Genomic DNA, 25,201 nt, shown 5'->3' on the forward strand with positions numbered 1-25,201 from the left:
CTACAATTTTCTACAGATGGCGATGTAGATTTTGTCCTTTTCAGTAAAATGTCAAGCTTTTATTGTTTTTATTTATACAAAAAGGAGGTAAATCAAAAAATTCGAACTGACAATTAAATTTCAAATAAAATTTATTATAATTTTTAAGCTGTCAAATAATTATATACTTACAAACGTGTTTATTGTGTAATAATAATTCCTAAAAAGTCATGGAAAATGAAAAAGCATCATTGGATTCACGTGTCACTGTTAATTTGGTTATGCACAACTATACAACAAGTGTAAACAAAAACAAAGCCGTTGAATTAAGTAATTACTTTAGTTCTTTGTTATCTGGTAATTTTTCTGATCATAACCTCAAAGAACACCAAATAAAGTATGACATTTCCGTTGAAATATTTAAGGTTCGTAATTATATAATCATCAATAGTATTAATTATTATTTTAATTAATTATATTAAATTATCCAACAGACTTATATCGATTGGATCGAGAATGCACATAGTGCACAGTCAGAAAATTATCCAACTATTTATTCGGAGCCTGAAAAAAGTTTGAAAAATGTAGCTGATGACTACGACGGTTTATTGGAACTATTAAAGACGAGCATAATTTTCATGAGCGAACAATTAACTTGTCAACTAAGTCGAATAATAATAACAAGATGGCTTGATCCTGACAAGTCTCTTGACATCTGGAAGTTTGCTCAAGACTACGGCTTGTGTACTTTGAAAGACGTCGCCTTTGAAGTTTGCCTAGACAGATTTTCTGAACTTCCTTACATAAAATTGATGATTCTGCCAACGGATAAATTCATTGAATTAGTAACAAATTCTAATATCAATGACAATAAATTCCGCCGTCAATCATTGGTTTTGGATTTTTTGAAGATGAATGAAGATTCTATTAATCCTGATCATGAACTAGTCCTTCAAGTATAAAATAAGAATTATCAGTAATTATTTACAAGTTTTGCACGCCTCATAAGCAAAGCGTTGAAGTAGTACTCTACTCTCGACATTTCAAAAAAAGCAGTTTTCTCGAAACTGAGATTGATTTTTTTATATTTACATTGCACTTACAAGTTAATATAAGTGTACTAATATCAAGTCAAATAATTTGTCAGGCACATAAAATATATTTCAATAAAAATTATTTTGTTTAACATAGTAAATAATAAAATTAAAAATAATCTTTTTGACATATCAACCGTGAAAGTTGGATTTTCAAGCAACACACAGAGGGCGCAAAGAATACAATTTCTGACACTCTATAGTTTAGTTAATTTACCTCGTACTAGTATCGAAATAGTATATTACACCCCTTGGGAAGGAAAATAAGAAAAGCCTCAGATCACATGTAATTGTTGACCTCGGCTTCGCCTCGGCCAACAATTACATGTGATCTGAGGTTTTCTTTTTTACTTCCCAAGGGCTGTATTAGTATATTACACACCTGTGGCAAGAAAATGAGAAATGTCTCAGAACACATATATGTTGCCCGAGGCGAAGCCGAGGTCGACATATATGTGGTCTGAGATATTTATTATTTTCCTGCCATAGGTTTGTATACTATTTTTCTGTCCGACAGAGGCGGAAAGCGGCAATTTCGTTTAGCGCAGCGGGCCGAAAGTTGCCACTTTCCGCCTGGAGGGCAGAAAAATATTTTTTCTCATCTCCGGGCGGAAAGCGTCAATTTTCCTCCCGCTGCGCTAAACGAAAATGCCGCTTTCCGCCTCCGTCGAGGAGAAAAATAGTATACACACCACGGGCAGTAAATAAGAAAGCCTCAGATCACATGTTTATTGACCTCGGCTTCGCCTCGGACAACAACTACATGTGATCTGAGACATTTCTTATTTTACTGCCCTAGATGTGTAATATACTATTTTGTCCGAGGAAGGAGGAAAGCGGCAACTTTGTTTAGCGCAGTGAGACCAAAGTTGCCACTTTCCGCCCAGAGGGCAAAAAAGAAACTTCTCTCTCTCTATCTGTCTCTACATTTCTGCACGGCTGCTAAAATACGCTATAGCCGAATCTTGTAAACGACCTCAACATATACGTAAATTTAATCCGTCGCTATTTAATCTCGTGTGACAGGCTTTGTGTTTAAATTATAAAGTTATTAATAAAGATGAGTGAACTATTAACAAAAACATCAACTCCACCTAATTTAACTACTATGGCAATTACTTTAAATAAAATAAACAATGATAAGACATTTTTCACGGTTCTTTCAAATCCAACTTTCACAATTGATATGACAAAAAATTATGTTCGATACTTTATGCTCAAAGGTAGGGATTCTGACAAACTTGAAGTGAAGGCACGCGTTTGAGACTATGATACATTCTCATCAAGATCTCGTACTATATCTGGACTCGCTACGCTCGTCCGGATAAATAACTCGGTCTTGATAAGAATGCGCCATAGCCTCAAACTCGTGACGTCACTTCAAGTCGTCAAAATCCCTGCCTTTGCGCATACGTATCGAAAATAACTATTCCTGGACGTCCGTGTGTCTGTGCTTATAGATTGGTGTATGTGGCAGGGAAATTGGTCGAAAAAATGATTGTACCAGAATAATTTTTTTTTTATTATCTAAAGTAACACACGACGGACTTTTTCAATTAATATGAGCGTTCAATTCACTGTCATTAAATTATTATTTATAAAAAACTAACATATGAATGTGTATTTTTTTGTATATCTATCGATACATTTTATTATCGTATTTTTTGTCCTTACTTTAGAATTATGGCGCCACTAAACCATAGCAGAGTTTTCTGTTTTTTATTATTTTGCTTTTTATATTTTGTTTTAATCAATTTTATTGTGAAAAATGAGATTATGAGGCGTGCACTTTTGGATTTTCCAAACTTTTTTTTAATTTTGCTTGTTTTTACGGCGAGAAAAAATTTAGAAAAAATAAAGATTTCGATAGCTTTTTTGCCTTTAAAAGTTGGAAAAAATATTGGCTTTTATGATTTTGGATAAAATTTCTATTTTATTTTTTTTTGAAAGATACATAAAAAAAACGAACAATTAGAAAAAAAATTGATCAATTTGATAAAAAAAAAAAAATTCTATGGCCAAATATAGGGCAAAATGGGGTTTACCCCACTTGTAAATAATTACCGAATTATCATTACTATTAGTTATAACAAAATATTAATATTAATAATTAAAGATTGCAGATTTGAACACAAGAACTAAGCTAAACTCGCAATGCTTTGTCACTTATAAATTAAACGACACAGAAAAAAAACAGTACTGTGTTTATTGTCTGAATGATCGTGAGCTCGTGGAACTTGTTGACTTCGAGCCAATGTTTAAGTATTTAGACGGTGAATACGAAGTTTTGGGTCGTAGGATTGTTGGGAGAAGTAAGTTTCACATGGACATAATTTTTTTTTATTGATATTTTAAGTATTTTTCTGTATAAGGATTCAGTATTTATGTGATTGGTGGTGAGAAAGGACTAGGAACTGGACGATTCATTAAATCTATCTGGCGTTATTGTTTGATTTCACGTACTTGGTATTACGTGACTGAGTAAGTTAATTAAAATGAACTAATTTTTAATCAAGTTTATCTATAATTAAAAATTGTGTTTATTTACAGATTGTGCACTCCACGGCGACACATGATCGCAGAATTTTTAGACCAAAATCTTTATTTGATGGGCGGAATTGGAAATTTCAGAGTGAAACTTTCATCAGTAGCTATTTTGAATGTTAATACTAGTATGTTTGATTAATTTTCAACTTATCCTTGATTAAAAATATTTATTTGATAAAAAAATTGATAAATTTCCAGATGAGTGGCATGAAGGTGAAAAAATTCCTGAAGTATTTACTGAAATACCTCCCTCATGTGTATCGGCCGGGCGAATCATTTATTATTCAACAAATTTTTACGTGTTCAATCAGGAAGGGAACGGTTGGAAGATGATTCCTTCATATAATTCTGAACCATGTTATGCGCTGACTGGTGATCCTGTTTCACCAGAAGTTTACAGTTTTTATAGTTCTTATCAGCCATCTTGTAAGTATATTTTATGGTTCAATTCACTCATACATGTTGTGATTTATACAGTGAACCTTCACAAGTTCTAACTGATCAGTCACTCTGTGTGAGTTTAAATGATTTTTTTAATTCAATTTAACTGTTTTTTAGTAAATTCTTCAGATCCCAATAATGAGATTATCAAGATACAGTATTCCTCATCGGCATTTAATTATCAACCGAATGCTACGAATGATCATACAAAAATATTTTATGAAGGATGGGAATGTTGCCGACATATTTTTAATAAACCATTATTGGTAAGTTTTCGTTGTAAAGATGATAAAGTCTTAATTGAAAAAAGGACTATAGACGACGATCCGAAGGACATAAATTTCAAAATTATTGATAGTTTTTATCAGCAAGTTGATAACATAAATCCGTCATTGTTTAGTTACCAACTTGGGTGCTTTAATATTATCAATCCTGATACTTTGTACAATTAAATGTAAATGAATAAATTTTGTTTTTATTTTTTTACAATTTGAAATTATTTGATGAATATTTTTTAATAAAAATAATTAAAAGGATAAGGTAATGATAAAAAGTCATATTTATATTTTTATCTTTCATAAATCATGAATTTTATTTCGTACGTTTTATTTCAATAAATTTTTTAATTTATAACGGAAGCAGTCTTAAAACAAAATTAACACGATAGTTTTATTTCGTTATTATGATTACATTGGAATAAAAATAAATAAAATAATATATCGTAAAACTTGAAATTAATTACAGATAATTTGAAATTGTGGGAGAGATAATTTATATATTTTGTTTATTTATGAATGATATTTACAAGATTTAAGATGTTATTTTTGTTGAGGATGCTGGTCTTGTAAATAATACTCATAATTTTATAGTCTGTAACTAATCTCAAGTATTGACAATATCAATTAAAATAATTATAATAATAAATAATAATTTTTTTTTTTGATAATCGTGCATTAACAAATTGGCATAAATAATAATTAGCGTGCAAAAATGAATCTGCTATCCGATTATTAATGCATTATGACAAACACACAGAAAGAAAACGTTTTTTTTTGTAATAATTAATAAGTAATAATAATTATAATAATAGTAAATAATAGTAATAAATAAATAAATGATTATCTTAATATTTTATACATGAAATTAAATGATTAACGCACATGACGTAAATTAATTTAATTATACATTCACTTTTTTCAGTTTCTTTAGTAATTTCTTTTTTTGTAAAATCAATTAATGTTTATCAAAATTAATCGCGTCTATTATTTTATATTTATCATTGATTTTATTTTTTGTTTAAATGAGATGAAAAAAAATAAATAAATAAATAAAAGTGTCAACGACACTCACTGATCATGAGGATTAGTGACATTTAATGCAAACGCTGATATTGTTTCGCCTTTTTTGCCAATCGCTCGCGCGGCATACTGACCAATATCACCAGCTGTACATGATTTAATACGTATTTCGAAGGATTTGTCGCCGTCTGAACTAAATAGATATCTGCTACTAGATTCATCGATTGGTTTACCATCTTTCAGCCACGTTACTGTAAATTAAAATAATTATTACATGAGTATCTCTAGTGCAGTAAACTTTTTGTTTTTAAATGCCTAATAGATACTATATTAAATTCAAAGACTATATTAAATATTAAATTCCTTTAAATTCTTTTAGTTTTTATTAACAAGTGCTTTAAAAGTTAATTTCCTGAATTTTCAATTTAATCTAACTTAATTTAATTTAATTTAAAATATTTAAAAAAAAATCTAAAATTTTAAATAGTAGTAAAAAGTGATATTAACAATTAATATGAAATAATTAAGTAACAAGTGGTGCTAGAACCAGAGCTTTAATTATTTAACAATATGCAGATTAATATAATATATCACTGTGATGAAAAATTGTAAAAAGCAGTTTTTACTGTTGTACAATGCTAAATAAATCTATCTATCTAATGATTTGAAAAACTATAAGTGCAATTTATTAAAAATATTTTTTTAGTTTCAATTTAACAAATGAAAAAAATTTTTAAACGTCTGTTAATTTCAGTATAGAGTTTTATTATCTTTAATTAAGATAAAAAATTCTTTACTGAGAAATTGATTTCAATCCAAAAAATTTTGATTCAATTCAAGAACTATTCCTTTTGATTCTATAATATTAAATTCTTAAAAAAAAAAATGATGTTCTCAGCTTAAGACTTTTTTTCTCGAGTCTCAAATTTTTTTATCAGTCTATTTTTAAGCTTTAACTTTTACATTGAATCACATTAATAAAATTAATTAATAGTAATTAAATAATTACCCTTGAGTGGTGCAGTTTCAGTCCGGCAGGCAAAGTTTACTGATTCACCTTCGTTTACTGTTGCCGACTCTGGGAATGTCGCGAACACTGGGCTCTTTGGTTCCTCATTAGGAACTGAAATTAATAATTTTTATAGTTTAGAACCCAATAATAAATAAAAATAATTAAAATCAAACATAGAAAAAAAATTACCAAGAACATTGAGTGTACATGAAGAAAAGCTTTCACCGGCGTCGTTGAATGCCTCGCACGTGTAAGTGCCTGAATCCTCGGGGAAAATTTCCGCTATAGTAAGTTTGTAAATATTGGCTTCATTCGAGTAGTTGAAGTCTTTGCTGGGTTTTATTTCTTTGTTATTGTGGAGCCAGACAACGTCGAATTTCTTAGCGCCAATTATTCGGCAGCTCAGTACCACCGCTTCGCCGTCTTTGACGTAGGCACTCTTGAGATGGTCGACTATCTTCGGTGGCTTGTCACCGCCTGATTTTTTGCCACTTGCATTCGTCATTGCTAATCATAAAAAATAAATATTTAATATTTAATTAAATTTCAAATTTCAATAAAAAATAAATATTTAAGTAAAGATATGTTACTCACGTTTGACAGTTAATTTACATGATGTGCTTGCTGCACCCATACTGTTCGTAGCTTTACACGTGTATTCTCCCTCGTCTTCTGGGAAGACTTCGTTTATTATAAGAGTTGCTACTCGGTTCTTGTATTTAAGGTCTACTACTTCTGACGATCTCAAAGTCTTTCCGTTCTTAGTCCACGTGATTTGAGGTTCTGGATCACCGTCTACTTTAACACTCAGTTCCAATGGCTCGCCGTCGTTTACTTTAAGATCTTTCAGTTTTGTTACAAACTCTGGTTGTCGCATTGAATCATCCGATGGGTCTATTGAATTTTAACAAATATAATTTATATTAATTATATAAATTCTCTTGGTTTAAAATCTTTTAAAACGAGAGTATTCGATTTTCTTAAAAATCTTGAAGAACAATAAAATAGTGAGCTAGTAAAAATTGATCATTCCAAAATATTTAAAAAACAATATATCCACTTGTGTATTATGTAAATCTTATATCTTAAGCTATTATGTAAATATTATTTTAAAATATGTATGTATTAACAGTACTTATGTGAAATATAACTTTATATATAAAATTTTTGCCGTTCGGCTTCACGCCTTGGCATTTAAATTTAATAAATAAATAAATAAAATTAATATTTTAATAAATTAATACTCTAGTTTTATAATTAAAGGCAAATTTAAAAAAAAAAGCAAAAAAAAATGATTTTTAAATTGAGAGACATTTGATAATTTTTTAATTTTATGAAAAATAAATTGTGACAATAAAAAATTATTAATAAAAAATTCCAAGTGTAGAAATTGTAAAAAATAAATAAAATTTTTTAAAATTTGTTTTATAATTAATTTTTTTGTTGAATAAAATCTAGGTAAATATTTACAAGTGGGGTAAACCATTTTAATTTTCACGAATTTTTGAACGAAATTTCTATTTGATTTTATTGATATATTTTTTTTTTTGAAAAGTACATAAAAAGACGAACAATTAAAAAAAAAAAGTCGATTATCACAATTTTTTAGAAAATTGTGATGTTCAACTTTTTTTTTTTTAATTGTTCATTTTTTATAAACTTTTCAAAAAAAAATATATCCAAAAAAGATAAAATAGAAATTTTATCCAAAAACATGAGACCCAAAATTTTTTTCAACTTTTGAAGGCAAAAAGGCTATAGAAATCTTTTTTTTTTCCTTTCATAACATTTTTTTATCATAAATGCGCCGTAAAAATAAGTAGAATAAAAAAAATTAAAAAATGTTAATTTTTCACCTAAATATGGCCAAAAATAGGGTGGACGCCACTTGTAAATACTAAAATCTAAATATGGTGAAATGTCTGCTAATTTCAGTGTCATAAAATAAATATTTCTGAATATCTTACATAAAAGTTCTTTAGTTGCATTCCTAGACCTCGACGGGCTTCCAGTTGAATCTAATTTCGAGCCGTATTTCTTGAAACTCGAAGTGTCAGTCGTCGTCTGAAATAGTACCATAAAAATTATAGCCATTTTTTTTATAAATTAATATATTTATTTTAAATAAATAAAAATCATACTCTGGAGAATGATGAGTTTTTGTTTGAACTTGCGTAGCTGCTAAACTGTTGTTTGATAACAACTTGTGCCGGTGCTGGTTTTATTGGCTGCTCAATGAATTTCCGGTCTAAAACAATAATTAAATATTTAATAAACTCATAAATTATAACTTTAATGATTTAATAAAATAGTCGTAAAAAATTAAAATACCTGCTGAGTGCAAGATATTATCAGCTAATTTTTCTTGTTCTTCAGTCTCACCCATTCCTAGAATGAAGTTATTAAAATGATTAATCAGAAATAAAATATTTTTGTTAATAAAAAGTAAAATTCATACCTTCTACAATGACAACACAACTAGTTTCATCACTTCCATGGCAGTTAGTGGCCACACACTTGTATTTTCCACTGTCCGATGGTCTGCAGTCAATGATTTCCATAGTGACGACACCATCGGAATGAGACATCGCGTACTCGTGTTTCGATAATTCGCGACTGTCTCTGAACCACCTGACAGATGGAGGAGGTTTACCGCTGAGACAACAGAGCAGTTTGCAGCACTGTCGTTCCTGCATGACACGAGGTCTGAGCTCGAAGGTGAAGCTGGGTGCTGATTCTGTTGTCTCCAGCCAGAAGTACTGTGGTAATGGTTCACGTCTACGTACTGGAGCGATGTCCGGTTTGTATGGTGGCATTTCTCTTGGAAGAGCTGTAATTAATTTATTAATTAAAATGTTATGCGATTTATTAAATTGTTTTTTGCTCCAATTAAGTAAAGGATGTTAGAAATTTATTGAATTTCTGACTAAAAATTTAAAATAAAAAAAAGTTAACTCTTGGGACGCTAAAATGTCGAAATTAAAAAAAAAAAACTCATTTATAAAAATCTATCTGAATTAAAAAATTTTTCGAATTTTTCAGAAAGAAGAGAATAAAAAAAATTTTTTCTCCACACTGATAAAAAAATTGACTCGACTCAAGAGCCAAACTCTTAAACCAAGAATTCCATTTTGAAGAAAATGATTTTCTCGAGTCAAGAGAATAAATTCTTGACTCAAGAAAATTTTCTTAGACCAAGAATAATTTCTTAGCTCAAGAATTTATTCTCTTGACTCAAGAAAATCATTTTCTTCAAAATGGAATTCTTGGTTCAAGAGTTTGGCTCTTGAGTCAAGTCAATTTTTTTATCAGTGCAGGATAGTCATATGATAAAATCGATTTTTTTAGTGAAATTTAGAGTCATTACAAAGGTCTTGACTTGAGTTTGTGCCTTTTCAAGGTTTCATATCATTCTCACCGATAGTCAATTTATTATGATAAGTATTTAGGCAATATTCGAAAATACTCTATCTCTAGATACATAATTAAGAAATCTTGTGAACTATTGACATTTTTAAAGATATAAGCTTACCCCGACATTACACTCATCGAGACCTTTCATTTGAGTACCCACATCAATTTTTCATATATTTTATGTATATTATATATATATATATATATATATATATATATATATATATATATATATATATATATATATATATATATATGTATATATGAAAATGCATGTGGGTACTCAAATGAAAGCTCTTGATTAGTGTAACATTGGAATGAGCTTATATTTTTAAAATATATATTATATATTTATGTATATATGAAAAATATATCAAAATGCATGTGGGTACTCAAATGAAAGCTCTTGATGAGTGTAACATTGGGATGAGCTTATATCTTTAAAAACGTCAATAGTTAAGAAAGTACAGTGCAATTTAACAAAATTTATTATTGAATAAAGAAAAATTATTTATTTATCGTTCACAAGTTACGGCGGTCACATAGTAACTGCAAGGTTGCTACTATTCATGATTTGATTAGAGTTAAAATAAATTTTTTTATCCTCCCTTTTAATTCTGCAGCGTAAAATTTGAATTACATCTTTTTTGGGTTCACGCAATTAATTAACTAAATAAAAAAATAAAAACTTACGTTGGACATTAAGGAAGACAACTTCTTCCCGGTATCCATAGTGGTTTTCAGCCCGAATAACATACTCTCCTCTGTCCTCCAACTTGGATCTGTTGATGATGAAGGTGTAATCATCACCGACGTATCTCTTCATAAATTTAACAGACTGTCTAAGTTCCTGATTATTGTGGAACCACGTGAGAGTTGGAGCAGCAATAGCTATCACACGACACGTGAATTTGACACTCTGTCCTTCATAAGTAAACGCACTTTGTGGCTTGATAACAAATCTTGGAGCTGCTTGTCTTCGATCTTAAATTAAAAACCCTCTAATTACTATCTAACTCAACATTAATAATTATTAATCATAAAATAAAAATAAAAAACTTACCGAAAGACGAGTCATAAATCTTGTATTTCTCAATAAGCAATTTCCTAAGCGACGAGTATTCCGCAAGTCGTCCAATAGGTAGAACATATTTCTCCCAGTCTTCGTACTTAGCCCTAATTCTATCCCTGAACCTGATGTACTTGCTGCCAGCAATTCTGCCAGTAAGATCGCTGTGGTCTCCAGTCAACCACGGGTGTACCAGACACTCATGAGCAGTCATACGTTTTTCCTTGTTCTTGATCAGCAGTCTGCGGATAAAGTCTTTGCCCTCGTCAGAAACATGCCTGAACGTCTCCTCATCAAAGTCCCAGTCGCAGGCCTTGACATTTTTAAGCGTCTCTATGTCATTGTCCCCAGCAAAAGGCGAAAGACCACTAAGCAAAACGTAAGCCAGGACTCCACAAGCCCACATGTCTGTGTAGAACCCAACAGGTTCCCGCTCTACAATTTCAGGCGCTGCAAATTCCGCAGTTCCTGTGCTGATCTTGACCACTTCATTAGGATCTAATTTAGTAGCTAAGCCAAAGTCAATCAGCTTAACATTGGTGCTGTTTCTCATTTGGCACATGATATTCTCCGGCTTGATATCCAAGTGGATGATGTTCTTCTCATGCATGTGCTTGATACCCTCGCAGATCTGTCTCATGTAATTAATAACTTCAGCTTCCGACATGATGTAGCCTTCAGCAGTGATTCGCTCGAACAGTTCTCCACCTGACAAGAACTCGAATATCAAAATCATTTCATCGTCATCTTCAAATGCATCGTGTAAGTTTATTAACTTCTGGTGGTGCAGCTGGTTCATAATATCTATCTCCTTCCTGATCAACTCCTTCTCCATAATATGCGACACTGGGATAAATTTAGCCGCAAATATATTTCCAGTAGCGCGTTCACGACACCGATGAACGACTCCGAATGCTCCGGTACCGATTTCTTCAAGAATATCATATCTGTCGTAGACTGACATTGTCTTGATCTCAACAGGCTGGGGCACATACTTGCTGTAGATGTCAAAGACAAACTGATCATAATCGCGAACTTTTTCATCGCTGTTTCCCCGGATCTTCTTGCCGCTTTCATCATACCGGACTTCGCGTTTTTCAGGCGCCTTCTTTTTAGCACCCTTGGTCGTGATCAGTGGCGTGACTTCACTGGGGTCAGATCTTCCGTATACATTTTCAGCACAGACACGGAAGTCATACTGATGACCAGGACTCAAGTCTTGAACAGCGAAGCTGGTGAATCGCGTCATACCACATCTGATCCAGCTGGTCATCGGAGCTTCTCGTTTTTCAACAACGTAGTTGGTGATGTTGCTACCACCGTCCCACAGTGGAGGCTTCCAAGTAAGTGCCAATGAATCGTGACCAATGTTATCAATAACTGGGAAGCGTGGTGGGTCTGGACGATCGCTAATTTGAATCTTAATGATAGCTGAGTCTTGTCCCAGTTCATTTTCAGCTGTAATTCTGTACGGTCCAGAATCAATGCGGTTTCCGTCTCTGATAGTCAAGATCGCGTGTCGTTCTTTAAGTTCAACATTGTAGTGACCTCCAGACTCAATAGTTTCACCTTCACGAATCCAGTGGATCTTGGGCTTGGGGAATCCAGTGAAAGGAATCTTAATCACGACATTAACACCCTTGTCGAAGAAGGCAGTGTCACGGAACCTTGGAGGAACATTAAGTTTAGGAGGTGTCATGATGAATAATTCACCTTTGGTGGATTTGTGGCCTCCCTTGTTGGAAGCGCGACAGATATACTCATCGGCATCTTCACCAAAGACATCCTGAATCACCAGAGTATGGCAATCGTTCTCGGAGAATATCTGGTAGCGGCTGCTGTTCTGGAGTTCTCTAGCTCCCTTGTACCAGGTGATGTGAGGCGTAGGAGAGCCAGTGATTACACACTTGAAGGTAGCGTTTGTGTTCTGAGCGCAGTTTATTTTCTTCAGACCCTGGATTATCTCTGGAGGCTTGGACACCTGAGGATCGACGATCTTCACCGATGTAGAAGCAGTAGACTCTGGACTGAGTCCAGCTTGGTTCTGAGCAAACACGCGGAACTCGTACTGACGACCTTCGATCAAGTTGCTGACGTTTATCTGAGTCGTAGGGCAGATAAGAATGTTGACGCGTTGCCAGGCAATGGTACCTGCTTCGCGTTTGTCGATCCAGTAGCCCTGGACTCTCGCTCCTCCGTCGTTCTCAGGCTTGGTCCAAGACAGGTTAACAAAGTCTCCACCAATCTCCAGAACTTTAGGCTTTCCGGGAGGTCCTGGCGGGTCGAAGAGCGCTTTGGCTTTGATGGGATTGGTTCCTTCCAAAGCAGGGCCCATTCCGTTGTCATTGACGGCCATCACACGGTACATGTACTCGTGTCCTTCGTTCAGGCCTTGGACAATGAAGGTGGTGTCCTTGACCGAGCTGGAGATGGTCAGCCAGTGTCCTTGAGTAACATCGCGACGTTCTACGACGTAGTGAGTGACTTTGAGACCACCGTCTGACTTGGGTGGGTGCCAAGCAAGAGTGCATGTGTGCTTGTCGATGTCAGAAGCCTCTAGTGGTCCAACAGGCGGTCCAGGAGGTCCAGTAACGCGAGCGTTGAAGGATCCGCTTACACTGCCACTGTCATTGCTGATGGACAGCTCGTAGAGACCTTCGTCTTCGCGGTTTATGTCTTTGATGAAAATAATCAAGTACTCGTCGAAGATGGTGTACTTGATGTGCGCAGACTCGACCACCTTGGAGCCGTCCTTCTTGAGGACTACGTCCATTGGTTGATCACCGCTGTACCAGATCTTGATCTTGGTGTTGTCCTTCTCCGGCAAGTAAAGGTCACTTGGCATGCGCTCAATCCTCGGTGGCGTTCCAATCTTTAGTCTCATCGTTGTCGTGGCGATTCCCAGAGGATTAGAAGCCTGGCAAGCGTAATCTCCGCTGTCAGCTTCCCAAACTTCTGAGATGACAAGTCTGAAGAGACCGTCGTCTCGGCTTTCGCATCTGAATCGTCCGCCCATTGTGATTTCCCGTCCGTTGCGCAGCCATCTGGGTGTAGGCATTGGTCTGCCTGTAGCTTCGCATTCCAGGACGTAAGTTTTGCCCAATGGAACTCCTTGGCTGACTGGTAGCGGCTTGGTGAACTCTGGTTTCTCTCCACCCTCAACTTCGCAGACTTTGACGGGCGTTGTGCATGAGCTCGCTTCAGATTTTCCAGCAGCGTTAACTGCAAACACTCGGAACTCGTAATCGCCTCTTTCAATCAAATGCATCACGGTGTAATCAAGATCTACCACGTTGTACTCGTTGCACTTCATCCAGATAGCCGAGCCGATTTCTCGCTTCTCGATAACGTATCCAGTGATTCGGCTACCTCCGTCAGAAGTCGGAGCCTCCCATCTCAAGTCTACGTAATTCTTGCCGACCTTGATGACTTGTGGAGTACCAGGTGGTGAAGGTACGTTGAATTTGCTGCGTAGTTTGAATTGTATCGAGGGTGGACTGGGTTTGCTGAGTCCAGCGGCGTTTTGAGCGCGAACACGGAATTCATACTCCTGACCGCGAGCCAATCCGTAGCAGATGTAGTGGGTGTCTTTCACCAGGTAGTCGTTGGCTATGCGCCAGCTGCTACCGTCTGTAGGGTCGCGATACTCCACTTTGTACCCTTGAATCCTTGATCCACCATCTGAAACTGGCTTGTCCCAAGAAATGGTGATGCTGTCGGTGTCCCAGTCGATGACTCTTGGTTGACCAGGTGGCTCAGGAACGTTGAACTGGAATTTGGCCATTATTGGCTCATCGCCTACCAGAGGCTCAGATATTCCGTACTGATTTTCAGCACGCACTCTAAAGTTGAACTTTTTGTTGGGTTCAAGACCCATTACGTCGTAGTGCGTGTTGCGTACGAAACTGCTTAATTTTACCCAGTAACCGCCAGGATCCAATTTCTCGACAACATAATTGGTAACTGGTGAACCACCATCGTCAAATGGCGGCTTCCAGGACAGGGTGCAAGTTTCAGGAGTAATGTCAGACACATCGAGTGGTCCCAGAGGATGCGACGGTTTGTCGACGACCAGAACTCGGCAAGAAGCTGAGTCTGTGCCAATTGCATTCGCCAGTTGAATAGTGTAACAACCAGTATCGCTTCTCTTGGCCTTGCGGTTGATAAACTGCGAAGCTACTTCTGTCGTCTCGAACTTTATTCTGTCATCTTGGATAACTTCTTCTCCGTTTATCGACCAGTTGGGTCTGGGTTTCGGGTTGGCGTTAAACGGAACAGTTATGGTGAAATGTTCACCAGCAATCACTGTCATGTCGCGGATGCTCAGGTCGCTAGTGATCTTGGGCGCAAATTGTGGTGCAGCTGCGCGAATAGCGTCTGAACTCATGCTCCATGGACCTTGTCCAGCAGCATTAACTGCTGCGACACGGAATTCGTAGTCGTGATTTTCAATCAATCCTCCTACCTTGTAAGTAGTGTCAGGAATACGTGCTGGAGTTGCTTTAATCCACTTGTCTTCGCTGATCATACGCTTCTCGACAATGTAACCGGTGATTGGTGAGCCTCCATCGCTTCTTGGTCTCGACCAGGTGATAGTGATGCTGTCTTCTGTAGTCTCGACACCTTGAGGTACTCCTGGAGCGCTTGGCGGATCGAATGGATAGCGCGCTTTGATTGGTTCTTTAGTTTCAACTGGATCAGAAGTTCCGTATTGGTTTTCAGCCATCACGCGGAACTCGTACTCCTGCCCGATATTGAGATTACGTACACGAACAAATGGAGCAGTGACGTAGCCACTGATCTTGGTCCAAGACTGGGATCTTTCACGTTTCTCAATCACGTAGTTGGTGATATCAGCTCCGCCATTGTCCTTAGGCGGGTTCCAGTACAACGTAAGAGCTTCTCCTGCAAATTCGTCGGCTCTAAGGTTCTGCGGTGGGCTTGGACGGTCAAGAACTCTAACATTGACAGTGGCAGTGTCGAATCCAGAAGAGTTCCTTAGCTGAAGACGGTACTGACCTCCATCAGAGCGTCGCGAGTTCTTAACGACAATACTGGCGTAATCATCTTCAAGTTTTTGATGAACTCTTCTGTCTGTTTCATCCAGAACGACGTCGTTTGCAAACCAAGAAGCCATGGGTCTTGGGAAGCCTACATACGGAACGTGGATGCTGAAATCTTCTCCAGCGCGGACTGTGATGTCTCTGACGCCTCCCAAGTCCATGATCGGTTTGTTAGGTTGTTCTTCAATGGTGATGGGGTTCGTAGGACGACTTGGGTCGCTCTTTCCAACGTCATTCATAGCAATTATACGGAACTGGTACTCGTCTCCGAGTCTCAGCTTGGGCACAGTGTAGATGAGTCCAGAAATTGGAGCTCCATTGACATCTGACCAATCAGATTCGTCTTTCCTCTTGGATTGAACGTAGTAACCGCGAATCTTAGCACCACCGTCGTTTCTTGGTGGTCTCCATGACAGAGTAACTGAATCTTTGGTAACTCGGTCAGCGTTGGGTTGCTCAGGAGCGTCTGGCCTGAGACGTTGGTGTCCAGCGACAATCTGGTCAGTGGCTCTGCTAGGATCTCCTGGTCCAGCTTCATTAACAGCAATCACACGGAATTCATAGCGACCACCTTCATGAAGATCTTGAACGGAGAATGTTGTATTGGGTGTCGCGTAATTGTTTACCTTGAGCCATTCGCCGCCTCGTTCACGTTTCTCTACGTAGTAACCAGTAATAGGCTTACCGCCAGTGTTGTCTGGTGGATTCCAGGTGAGAGTACAAGTGTTGGGCGTGTAACCAAGAATTTCTGGCTGACTTGGTGGTCCTGGAGGATCGAAAGGACTCTTGGCCACCACGGGTTTGCCGTCCAGAGGTTCTGATACTCCGTAGAGATTCTCAGCACGTACTCTGAAGATATACCGACGGCCTTCTTGCAATCCTCGGGCTGTAAAGTGGCAAGTAGGACAGAAGCCAGGTACTTGGCGCCAGTTGTCCATTCCAAAGTCGCACATTTCGACGATGTAGTTGGTGATCTCAGCGCCACCGTTGTCGTCAGGTGGACTCCAGGACAATGACACTGACTCGTGGTTGGTTCCTGAGTACAGAAGCGGTCCTTTCGGCGGATCAGGCTTGTCGACGACGATCACCTGAATGTCAGCCATGTCGCTTCCAAATTCATTGGTCGCTTCCACGGAGTAGAATCCAGCGTCTTCGCGAGTAGACTTCTCAATCAGTAAAACAGTGTGTTCACTCTTAGTCTGCGTGGAAATTCGGTAGTTATCCACCAATGGACCAGCGTCTTTGAGCCAAGCGACTCTTGGAGTTGGTGCTCCGGAGATCGGAATATCCACGTGGATTGGTTCTCCAGCACGAACGCGGATCTTACGGCCCAGAAGAGCGTCAAGGTGAAGTTTAGGCTTCTCTTTCATTGGTCTAGCAGCAAAGACGTTAGAAGCGTCACTTGGTTTTCCGGCTCCCGCGGCGTTAACTGCAGAAACACGGTACTCATACTGATGACCTTCAGAAACATGTTCGTCAAGGTAATCAGGTATCTTGACCAGTTCCTTGTTGATTCTTATCCAGCGACCCGTAGCGCGATCACGTCTCTCAATTTCGTATCCAAGAATGGCGGATCCTCCGTTGCTAATTGGCGGAGTCCATTTGATGTGAATATGATCTTTGCTAGAGTCCAAGCATTCGGGTTTACCTGGTTGTCCAGGAACAACGAATTGATTCTTCGCGACGATAGCTTTATCAGTTTTCAGAGGATCTGAACGACCTTGCAAGTTTTCTGCCGAGACTCGGAACTCGTATTTCGAGCCTTCCATCAACCTTGGAACCGTTGCGTGGGTCTGAGTAGGGCTGACGTGGTTAACAGCTGGTACCCAACCACCTCCGTGAGTCAAATCACGTTTCTCAATAACGTATCCAGTAATTTCACTACCGCCATTGTCTTTCGGTGGTTTCCAGGACAAAGTAACCGACTGGCTAGTAATTTCTTCGTACTCTAATGGACCTTCAGGTGGACCTGGACGGTCGAGGACAATGAGGTTGAAGCTACCCTCGTCAACACCGCTTTCGTTCTTCAATGTAAGATGGTAACGACCTGAATCAGCCCGTTGAGCGTTGACAGTATGCACGATTGTGTGGTATCCAATAGAAGTAATCGTTGTTTTTTCATTAGTAGTAAGCTCTTTGTTGTTCAAAGTCCAAGTTACTTCAGGTGTAGGTTCTCCGATGAAGTGAATATCAACATGGAAGACCAATCCGGCTTTGATTCTAATGTCATCCAACGGAGTTTGAATTTTAGGTGCCAGATGACGACTCTTGGCAATTACCGTGTCGCTTGGTTCCGAAGGTTCTGACTGTCCGGCAGCATTAACCGCAATTACCCTGAACTCGTACTCCATTCCTTCAGTAAGGTCCGGAGCAGTCGCACTAGTTTTGTCACTAGGTACGTGAACGGCGTTGATCCAGTAAGGACTGCCTTTCTCCTTCTTCTGAACAATGTATCCAGTGATAGGCGATCCTCCGTTGTTTTCAGGAGCTGGCCAGGTCAGGTCAACGTGATCTTTGTCCCAGTCAACAATCTTGGGCTTACCAGGTGCATCAGGCTCATCGAACTCATTCTTAGCCACAATACTGCGGGTTGTTTCCAGAGGATCTGACTCGCCGATGTTGTTCACAGCCTTCACACGGAAGTAGTACTCCTTTCGGTGAGTCAGTCTGAAAACTTCGTGGTTCAAAGTCATTGCCATACCTGCGTCAGACCAAGTTCCTCGTGAGACGTCCATCTTCTCGACGATGTAATGAAGAATTGGACTTCCACCGTCATCGAGCGGTAACTGCCATGACAAATGACAGCTGTCCTTGCAAATGTTACTGACCACCAGTGGTTTCTCTGGTGGTGAAGGCCGATCCAGCACTGTGACATGAGCACTAGCTGACATTTTTCCAACGTCATTAACTAGATTCAAAGTGTAACGACCAGCGTCAGATCGTACAGAGAAGGGAATTTCAAAGGTTGTGTTGGTTGACGTGGTGAATATTTCATGGCGAACATCTTGTTCAATCGGTTTGCCGTTTAGAGTCCAGTAGGCAGTGGGCTTAGGAGCCGCCTCGATGGGAAGGTCCCAACTGATCTTCTGGCCAGCTCGCACCGTCAGGTCTCGCATCAACATCTTATCGAAGGTCGGAGCCTGGAACCTTGGTTTTGTAATCACCGGCGCTGAAGCTTCTGAAGGTTCTCCTTGTCCGCCTTGGTTGACTGCAATCACGCGGAACTCATATTCCTGACCTTCAGCAAGATCTGGCACCTTAGCAGTGCAATTCTTTCCTCCGGAAACTTCCAAGGCTTTTTCCCATTGTCCAAAGCGCGGACGTTTCTCAATAATGTACCCAGTGATTGGAGATCCACCGTCTTTCTTCGGTGGAGTCCATTCAAGATCAACGTAGTCTTTGTTCCAATCAGTCGCAATTGGCTGGCCAGGTTTGTCGGGTTTGCCAAACGGATCCTTGGCAGTGATTTCATCAAGCCCTGTCAAAGGCAATGACTCTCCAATCTTGTTCACAGCACGAATACGGAACGTGTATTGATGTCCTTCTATCAAATGATCAACTTTGTAAGTGCACATATCTGATTCAGCAGCAGGAACCCAGCGCATGCTTTCCGAGTCCATTTTTTCGATCATATAGTGAAGGATCTCAGCGCCTCCATCATCTCTTGGGACTCTCCAGCTGAGTGTACAGCCGTGTCTTGTGACGTTGTCAATCTTAAGTGGACCCTCTGGTGGAGATGGAACGTCCATTACGATAACTTCCAACGTAGCACTGTCTACACCGTTGACATTCTTAACTGTCAACGTGTAAGTACCCGAGTCTGCACGTCTAGCGTCCATGAAACGCACCTTCGTGTTGTAATCCGAGTTGGTAATTTTAATACGGTCATCATTAGTGACCATATTGCCCTTCAAGTTCCATTCCTTGGTTGGTGGTGGTTCACCAATAACCGGAACATCAAAGTCGAAGAACGCACCAGCCTTGACTTTGACATCCAGCATGTATTTGCGGTCGATTTTCGGTGGCAAATTCTTCGGTCTTGCAATGTGCGGACTAGTAGGATCTGAAGCTGCGCCAGGACCACCTTTGTTTACAGCGCGAACACGGAATTCATAAGTAGTACCTTCTATCAAATCATTGACTCTTCCGCGAGTAACATCTCCTTCAATTTTGCTAACTTCTTCCCAATTAGGATTAAATTTATCTCTCTTTTCAATAATGTACCCAATAATTGGAGATCCTCCATCTTCAACCGGCCGACCCCAGGCCAGTTCAACAAAGTCGCGGTCAAAGTCCGTGATTTTGGGAGTTCCTGGTTTGCCAGGTTCGTCGAACGGATTCTTAGCTTCAACATTTTGTGTAGTCGTAAGTGGATCTGATTTTCCTTGTTTATTAACAGCACGAACACGGAATTTGTACTTGTGTCTCGGGGTTAGATCATCAATCTTCAGAGTAGTCTCTGGACCATCTGTTTGACCCGCTGGGACCCATCTTCCAGTCGCGTCGTCCATTTTCTCGACGACGTAGCACTCAATAGGCTGTCCTCCATCATCCTCCGGCGGGTTCCACGACAAAGTACACCCTTCCGCATGGACATCTGAAGCTCTCAGCGGTCCCTCCGGTGCTCCGGGTTTATCTAATACAATAACTCTCACAGTAGCTGAATCCTTACCGCTGGAATTCTCAGCATTGAGAGTGTATCTTCCAGAGTCGGCTCTAGTCGCCATGCGGACGGCAAAGTTAGTTGCGTATTCTACGTTCTTAATCTTGATACGATCAGTCGGGTAAAGTTCCTTGACCCCTAATAACCAGGTTGTCTTTGGCGGAGGTTCTCCGCTGACTTTGACATCAAAGCTGAAGTTCTGGCCAGCTTTGATTTTTATGTCTTCCAGGTTCGTACGGTCGATCATTGGCGGCTGGTTGCGTGGCTTAGCGATTATTGTTGGTGTTGCATTGGAAGGTTCACTGGGACCAGCTGCATTAACTGCGCGAACGCGGAATTCATACGGCTGGCCTTCTATTAAATCTGGAACGGTTGCATAAGTCAACTCTGGAGATACTTCCATGGCTTTTTCCCAGTCACCATATTTGTCTTTCTTCTCGATTATGTATCCAGTAATCGGAGAACCTCCGTCATTCAATGGAGGTGTCCATTCAAGATCCACATGATCACGATCCCAGTCTGTGGCTTTGAGATTTCCAGGCTTGTCAGGTTCATCGAATGGATTCTTAGCGATTATAGTTTCCTCGGCAGTAAGTGGTTCTGACTCTCCTTCAGCGTTGATGGCAGACACACGGAACTTGTACTCTTTCCCGGGAGTCAACCCGATGACATCCATGTGAGGCTCGGGAGACCTGCCACAAGGAATCCAGCAGCCGGTGTCCGGGTCCATTTTCTCGACTTGGTAGTATTCTACAGGAGTACCACCATCGTCTATTGGACGCTTCCATTTAAGCTTGCAGCCCTCTTTGTGGACGTCTGAGATCTCCAGTGGACCTTCAGGCGCAGATGGCTTGTCAGTGACGACCACATTTATGGTGACACTGTCCTTGCCCGAGCTGTTGGTCGCTGTGACCACGTACTCCCCGGTGTTATTTCGAGCCACAGGTCTGATCACTAGTTTGGTGCTGTAAGGAGGATTCTCGAGGGTGACTGTTTTGTTAGAGACAATTGGGATAGATGAACAACGCCAGTCGACATGTGGTGCCGGTTCTCCAATAATATTTGCGTCGAATTTGAGGGTTGAACCTGCTGATAGGGTTATGTCCTTCAGGTGTCTTCGGTCGATCTTTGGAGCAACTGTAACATTATTATTTTTGAGTATCAATTTTTAGGAAATTAATTTGGCTAGAAAATTTTAGTAATTATTTACAAGTGGGATCAACCTCATTTTGGGCCATAACTAGGTGAAAAATTAGCATATAAAAATTTTCTTAATGATTAAAAATGTCGTGAAAGGAAAAAATAAAGATTTCGATAGCTTTTTTTCCTTTAAAAGTTGGAAAAAATTTTGGCTTTAATGTTTTTGGATAAAATTTCTATTTTATCTTTTTTTGGTATATTATTTTTTTTGAAAAATACACGGAAAGAACAAGATGACACTGGCTATCATCCAAGATTATACTGAGGGAAAAAAATTTCAGATAGTAGCTAGTATAATTCAGATTACAATGAGTATAATCCAGAGATCACGCAGTATAATCTGAATTTTTCTAGCTACTATCTGAAATTTTTTTTCACCACAGATATCACTGAGTATAATCTGGGATGGTATCCAGTGTCATCTTGTTCTTTCCGTGTATATAAAAAAAAACAAACAATTTAAAAAAAAATTGATCAATTTGATCAAAAAAAAAAAAATTTACATGACCCAGTATGGGTTGACCCCACTTGTAAATAATTACCGACTTTTTTTAATAGGACATTGAAATTAGCTGACACTTGATAATTTTTTGATTTTCCTATTTATAATTTTTTAGAGCTTCTATTTAAGAAATTTTTTAAAATAATTTTTCTTGTCATAATTTATTTGTAAAAGAATTTCTAAAAATTATCAGATGTCTCCTAATTTCAATATTATTTTTTAAATACTTACGGAAACGTGGCTTAGCAAGGAATGTCTTGCTAACATCACCAGGTTCCGACTGACCAGCTTTGTTGACAGCAATAACACGGAACTGATATTCATTTCCTTCAATCAATCCCGTTAAATGTGCTTCTAACTGTGGGGAAGTCAATTCCAAAGCTTTTTCCCACATAGCGCTGTATTTATCTTTCTTCTCAATAATATATCCAGTGATTGGAGACCCACCATTCGAGAAAGGTTCTCGCCAGGTTAAGTCTACTGTGTTTGCTGACCAGTCTGTCGGCTCAGGAGCACCAGGAGGCGATGGTACCGCTACAATTAATTATAAAAATTAGTAATCATTCCTTTATAATAAATAAATTATAAATTATAATAATTAAAAAATTAGTAAGTATTTACTGAATGGATCCTTGGCGATGATAGATCCATAAGTCTCCAGCGGCTCAGATTCTCCCTCAGAATTGAGGGCTTTAACGCGGAATTTGTACTCGTGACCGGGAGTTAAACCATCAACCTTCATCTCAGTACCCGCACACTTGCCAACTGGCAACCAAACACCAGTCTCCGGGTCATATTTCTCCACGAGATATCCTTCGATTGGTTCGCCACCATCATCCTTGGGTTTTCTCCATTTGAGGGTACAACCATTCTTGGTGATGTCAGAAACGTCCAGAGGTCCTTCGGGCTTCGATGGTCTTGCTGAGAATCACAAAAACATTTTTACTATAAGTTATAGTTATTGTTATTACAATCTAATAAATTTTATGTATTCTTCACTAAATAATTATTGTAGATGATAATTTTTTAAGTATATAAAATTAAACAGACCGACTGCTAGATCTTTGGGCGCCATAGACACATTAATGTTACCGCGAGCAAACTTTTCAACAGTCTATTAATGTCAAGCAAATTCAATTGTTAATATCTCTAGTGTCTGCACTTGAATTGATGCCGAAATTTTTTTTGTAGCAATAAATTTGTTACGTAATTACTTGTCCTTAACCCTCTTTATAACTCTATTATTGTCTAATTGTAATTAAATATCAATAACAATTGATAAATAAGTATTATCTATTTTTTAAGTTAGTTTTAAAAAATTTTTTTTTATTCATAAATTATATTTGACCAAAATTTTGGTAATTATTTACAAGTGGGGTCAACCCATGCTAGCCTAATGTTAAATTATTCATGATCAAATTGATCAATTTTTTTTTTTTAATTGTTTATTTTTTTATGTACTTTTAAAAAAAAAAAATATATATCGAAAACATTAAAAAAAGATAAAATAGAAATTTTATCCAAAAATATGAGAGCCAAAATTTTTCCAACTTTTAAAGGCAAGAAAGCTATCGAAATCTTTATTTTTTCTGTTCACGACATTTTTTATCATAAATGCGCCGTAAAAACGGACAGAATAAAAAAAAATGAAAAAATGTTAATTTTTTACCTAAAAATGGCAAAAAATAGGGTGAACCCCACTTGTAAATAATTACCAAAATTTTTTTAATAGAAATCTTCAGATTTGATTAAAAAAATTGTCAAAATTTTTTTTAATAAAAGTTTTTAAATCTAATTAAAAACTTTTTTAATTTGAACAAATTTTTTTTTATCCTCAAGTAAATAAAATTTTTTTTATTCTCAAGTAAAGAGAATAATTATATCCTTCTTCATCTAATATACTTACAAATAACAGTGACCTCGACTTCAGCAGTATCACTTCCAAACTGATTAACAGCTGTAATCTTGTAAATTCCAGTGTCTTTGCGTTCAGCTTTGTCATTGAAGAACTTGGTGTTATTCGGCTCATTAACGACACGACGGTAGGTCGTTATGTGAATATTCTTGTCATTGATAACCCAGGTGACCTCAGGAACCGGTTCACCGATAACTTTAACGTCAAAGTGGAAGCGCTCACCCTCGCGAATGTGAACATCGCGGAGATTACGTCTATCAATTTTGGGTGGTACTGAAAAATTAATATCCAAATTAACATCAAGTAGTTCAAAAATCTTTGTAAAAAAATATTTTTATAGTACCTCTGCGACTCTTAGCCATGATTGCTTTGCTGGCGTCAGAAGGTTCACCAGGACCAGCAGCGTTGATAGCTCTGACTCTGAACTCGTACTCGACACCTTCGTCAAGATTTTCTGCACGACCTTTGCACTCGGGGCTGTTTGTCTCGCAAGCTTTCATCCATTTTTGAGAGCCCTTTTCGCGTTTCTCGATCATATAGCCAGTTATTGGAGATCCACCGTCTTGTAACGGTGGAGTCCATCTGAGATCAACGTGATCTTTGTCCCAGTCGGTTGCTTCTGGTCTACCTGGTGGTCCTGGCTCATCTGTATTCAATAAAAATAATATATAATTTAATACAATAATTTTTTAAATTAATTTATTCAACAAAAATTTTATTATTTTATTTAATTTAAAATTTTAATATCTTCGACAGTTGTAAAATTTTGTATACAATTTTTTTTTTTATTGACAGATTTTTTTGGAGAAATTAAATCAAAGCCGGAATATTTTTCAAACTTCAATTTAAAAATCATAAAAAGCGGTGTAAGTATACTTATAATTTTATTTTTCAAAAAATTTAAAATAATTTTTTTCTACTTTGTCCGAAACGCGTCATGACAAATTTTAAGATCACGAATTAAAATTAAAATAAAATTTACTCCTTACAATTTGCTCGATGAC

The 25,201-nt window shown here is 37.7% G+C and overlaps 2 protein-coding genes across 6 annotated transcripts in view; one reads left to right on the plus strand and one right to left on the minus strand.

The window, feature by feature from the left end:
* On the plus strand, positions 1 to 4,552 carry LOC123259390. The gene is made up of 8 exons (XM_044719867.1): positions 1 to 87; positions 208 to 404; positions 474 to 935; positions 3,190 to 3,385; positions 3,446 to 3,554; positions 3,624 to 3,745; positions 3,819 to 4,046; positions 4,179 to 4,552. Exons 2-8 carry the CDS (start codon positions 210 to 212, stop codon positions 4,511 to 4,513), a joined length of 1,647 nt encoding a protein of 548 aa, XP_044575802.1. The 5' UTR covers positions 1 to 87; positions 208 to 209; the 3' UTR covers positions 4,514 to 4,552.
* Positions 4,553 to 5,356: 804 nt separating this feature from the next.
* LOC123259405 (twitchin) overlaps positions 5,357 to 25,201 on the minus strand; it is a 58,808-nt gene continuing 38,963 nt past the window's right edge. For all 5 annotated transcript variants that reach the window (XM_044719905.1, XM_044719904.1, XM_044719903.1 and 2 more), the window contains 14 exons: positions 24,541 to 24,843; positions 24,189 to 24,470; positions 22,904 to 23,203; positions 22,514 to 22,816; positions 10,849 to 21,717; positions 10,479 to 10,769; positions 8,830 to 9,201; positions 8,703 to 8,759; positions 8,513 to 8,619; positions 8,339 to 8,435; positions 6,966 to 7,265; positions 6,561 to 6,878; positions 6,369 to 6,482; positions 5,357 to 5,610 (listed from right to left, as the gene is read on the minus strand). In XM_044719905.1, the coding sequence (XP_044575840.1) occupies positions 5,408 to 5,610; positions 6,369 to 6,482; positions 6,561 to 6,878; positions 6,966 to 7,265; positions 8,339 to 8,435; positions 8,513 to 8,619; positions 8,703 to 8,759; positions 8,830 to 9,201; positions 10,479 to 10,769; positions 10,849 to 21,717; positions 22,514 to 22,816; positions 22,904 to 23,203; positions 24,189 to 24,470; positions 24,541 to 24,843 (13,916 nt within the window). In that variant the 3' untranslated portion in view covers positions 5,357 to 5,407. The remainder of the gene's footprint in view (positions 5,611 to 6,368; positions 6,483 to 6,560; positions 6,879 to 6,965; positions 7,266 to 8,338; positions 8,436 to 8,512; positions 8,620 to 8,702; positions 8,760 to 8,829; positions 9,202 to 10,478; positions 10,770 to 10,848; positions 21,718 to 22,513; positions 22,817 to 22,903; positions 23,204 to 24,188; positions 24,471 to 24,540; positions 24,844 to 25,201) is intronic.

Source organism: Cotesia glomerata, linkage group LG2, assembly GCF_020080835.1.
Source record: "Cotesia glomerata isolate CgM1 linkage group LG2, MPM_Cglom_v2.3, whole genome shotgun sequence".
Taxonomy (NCBI): Eukaryota; Metazoa; Arthropoda; class Insecta; order Hymenoptera; family Braconidae; genus Cotesia; species Cotesia glomerata.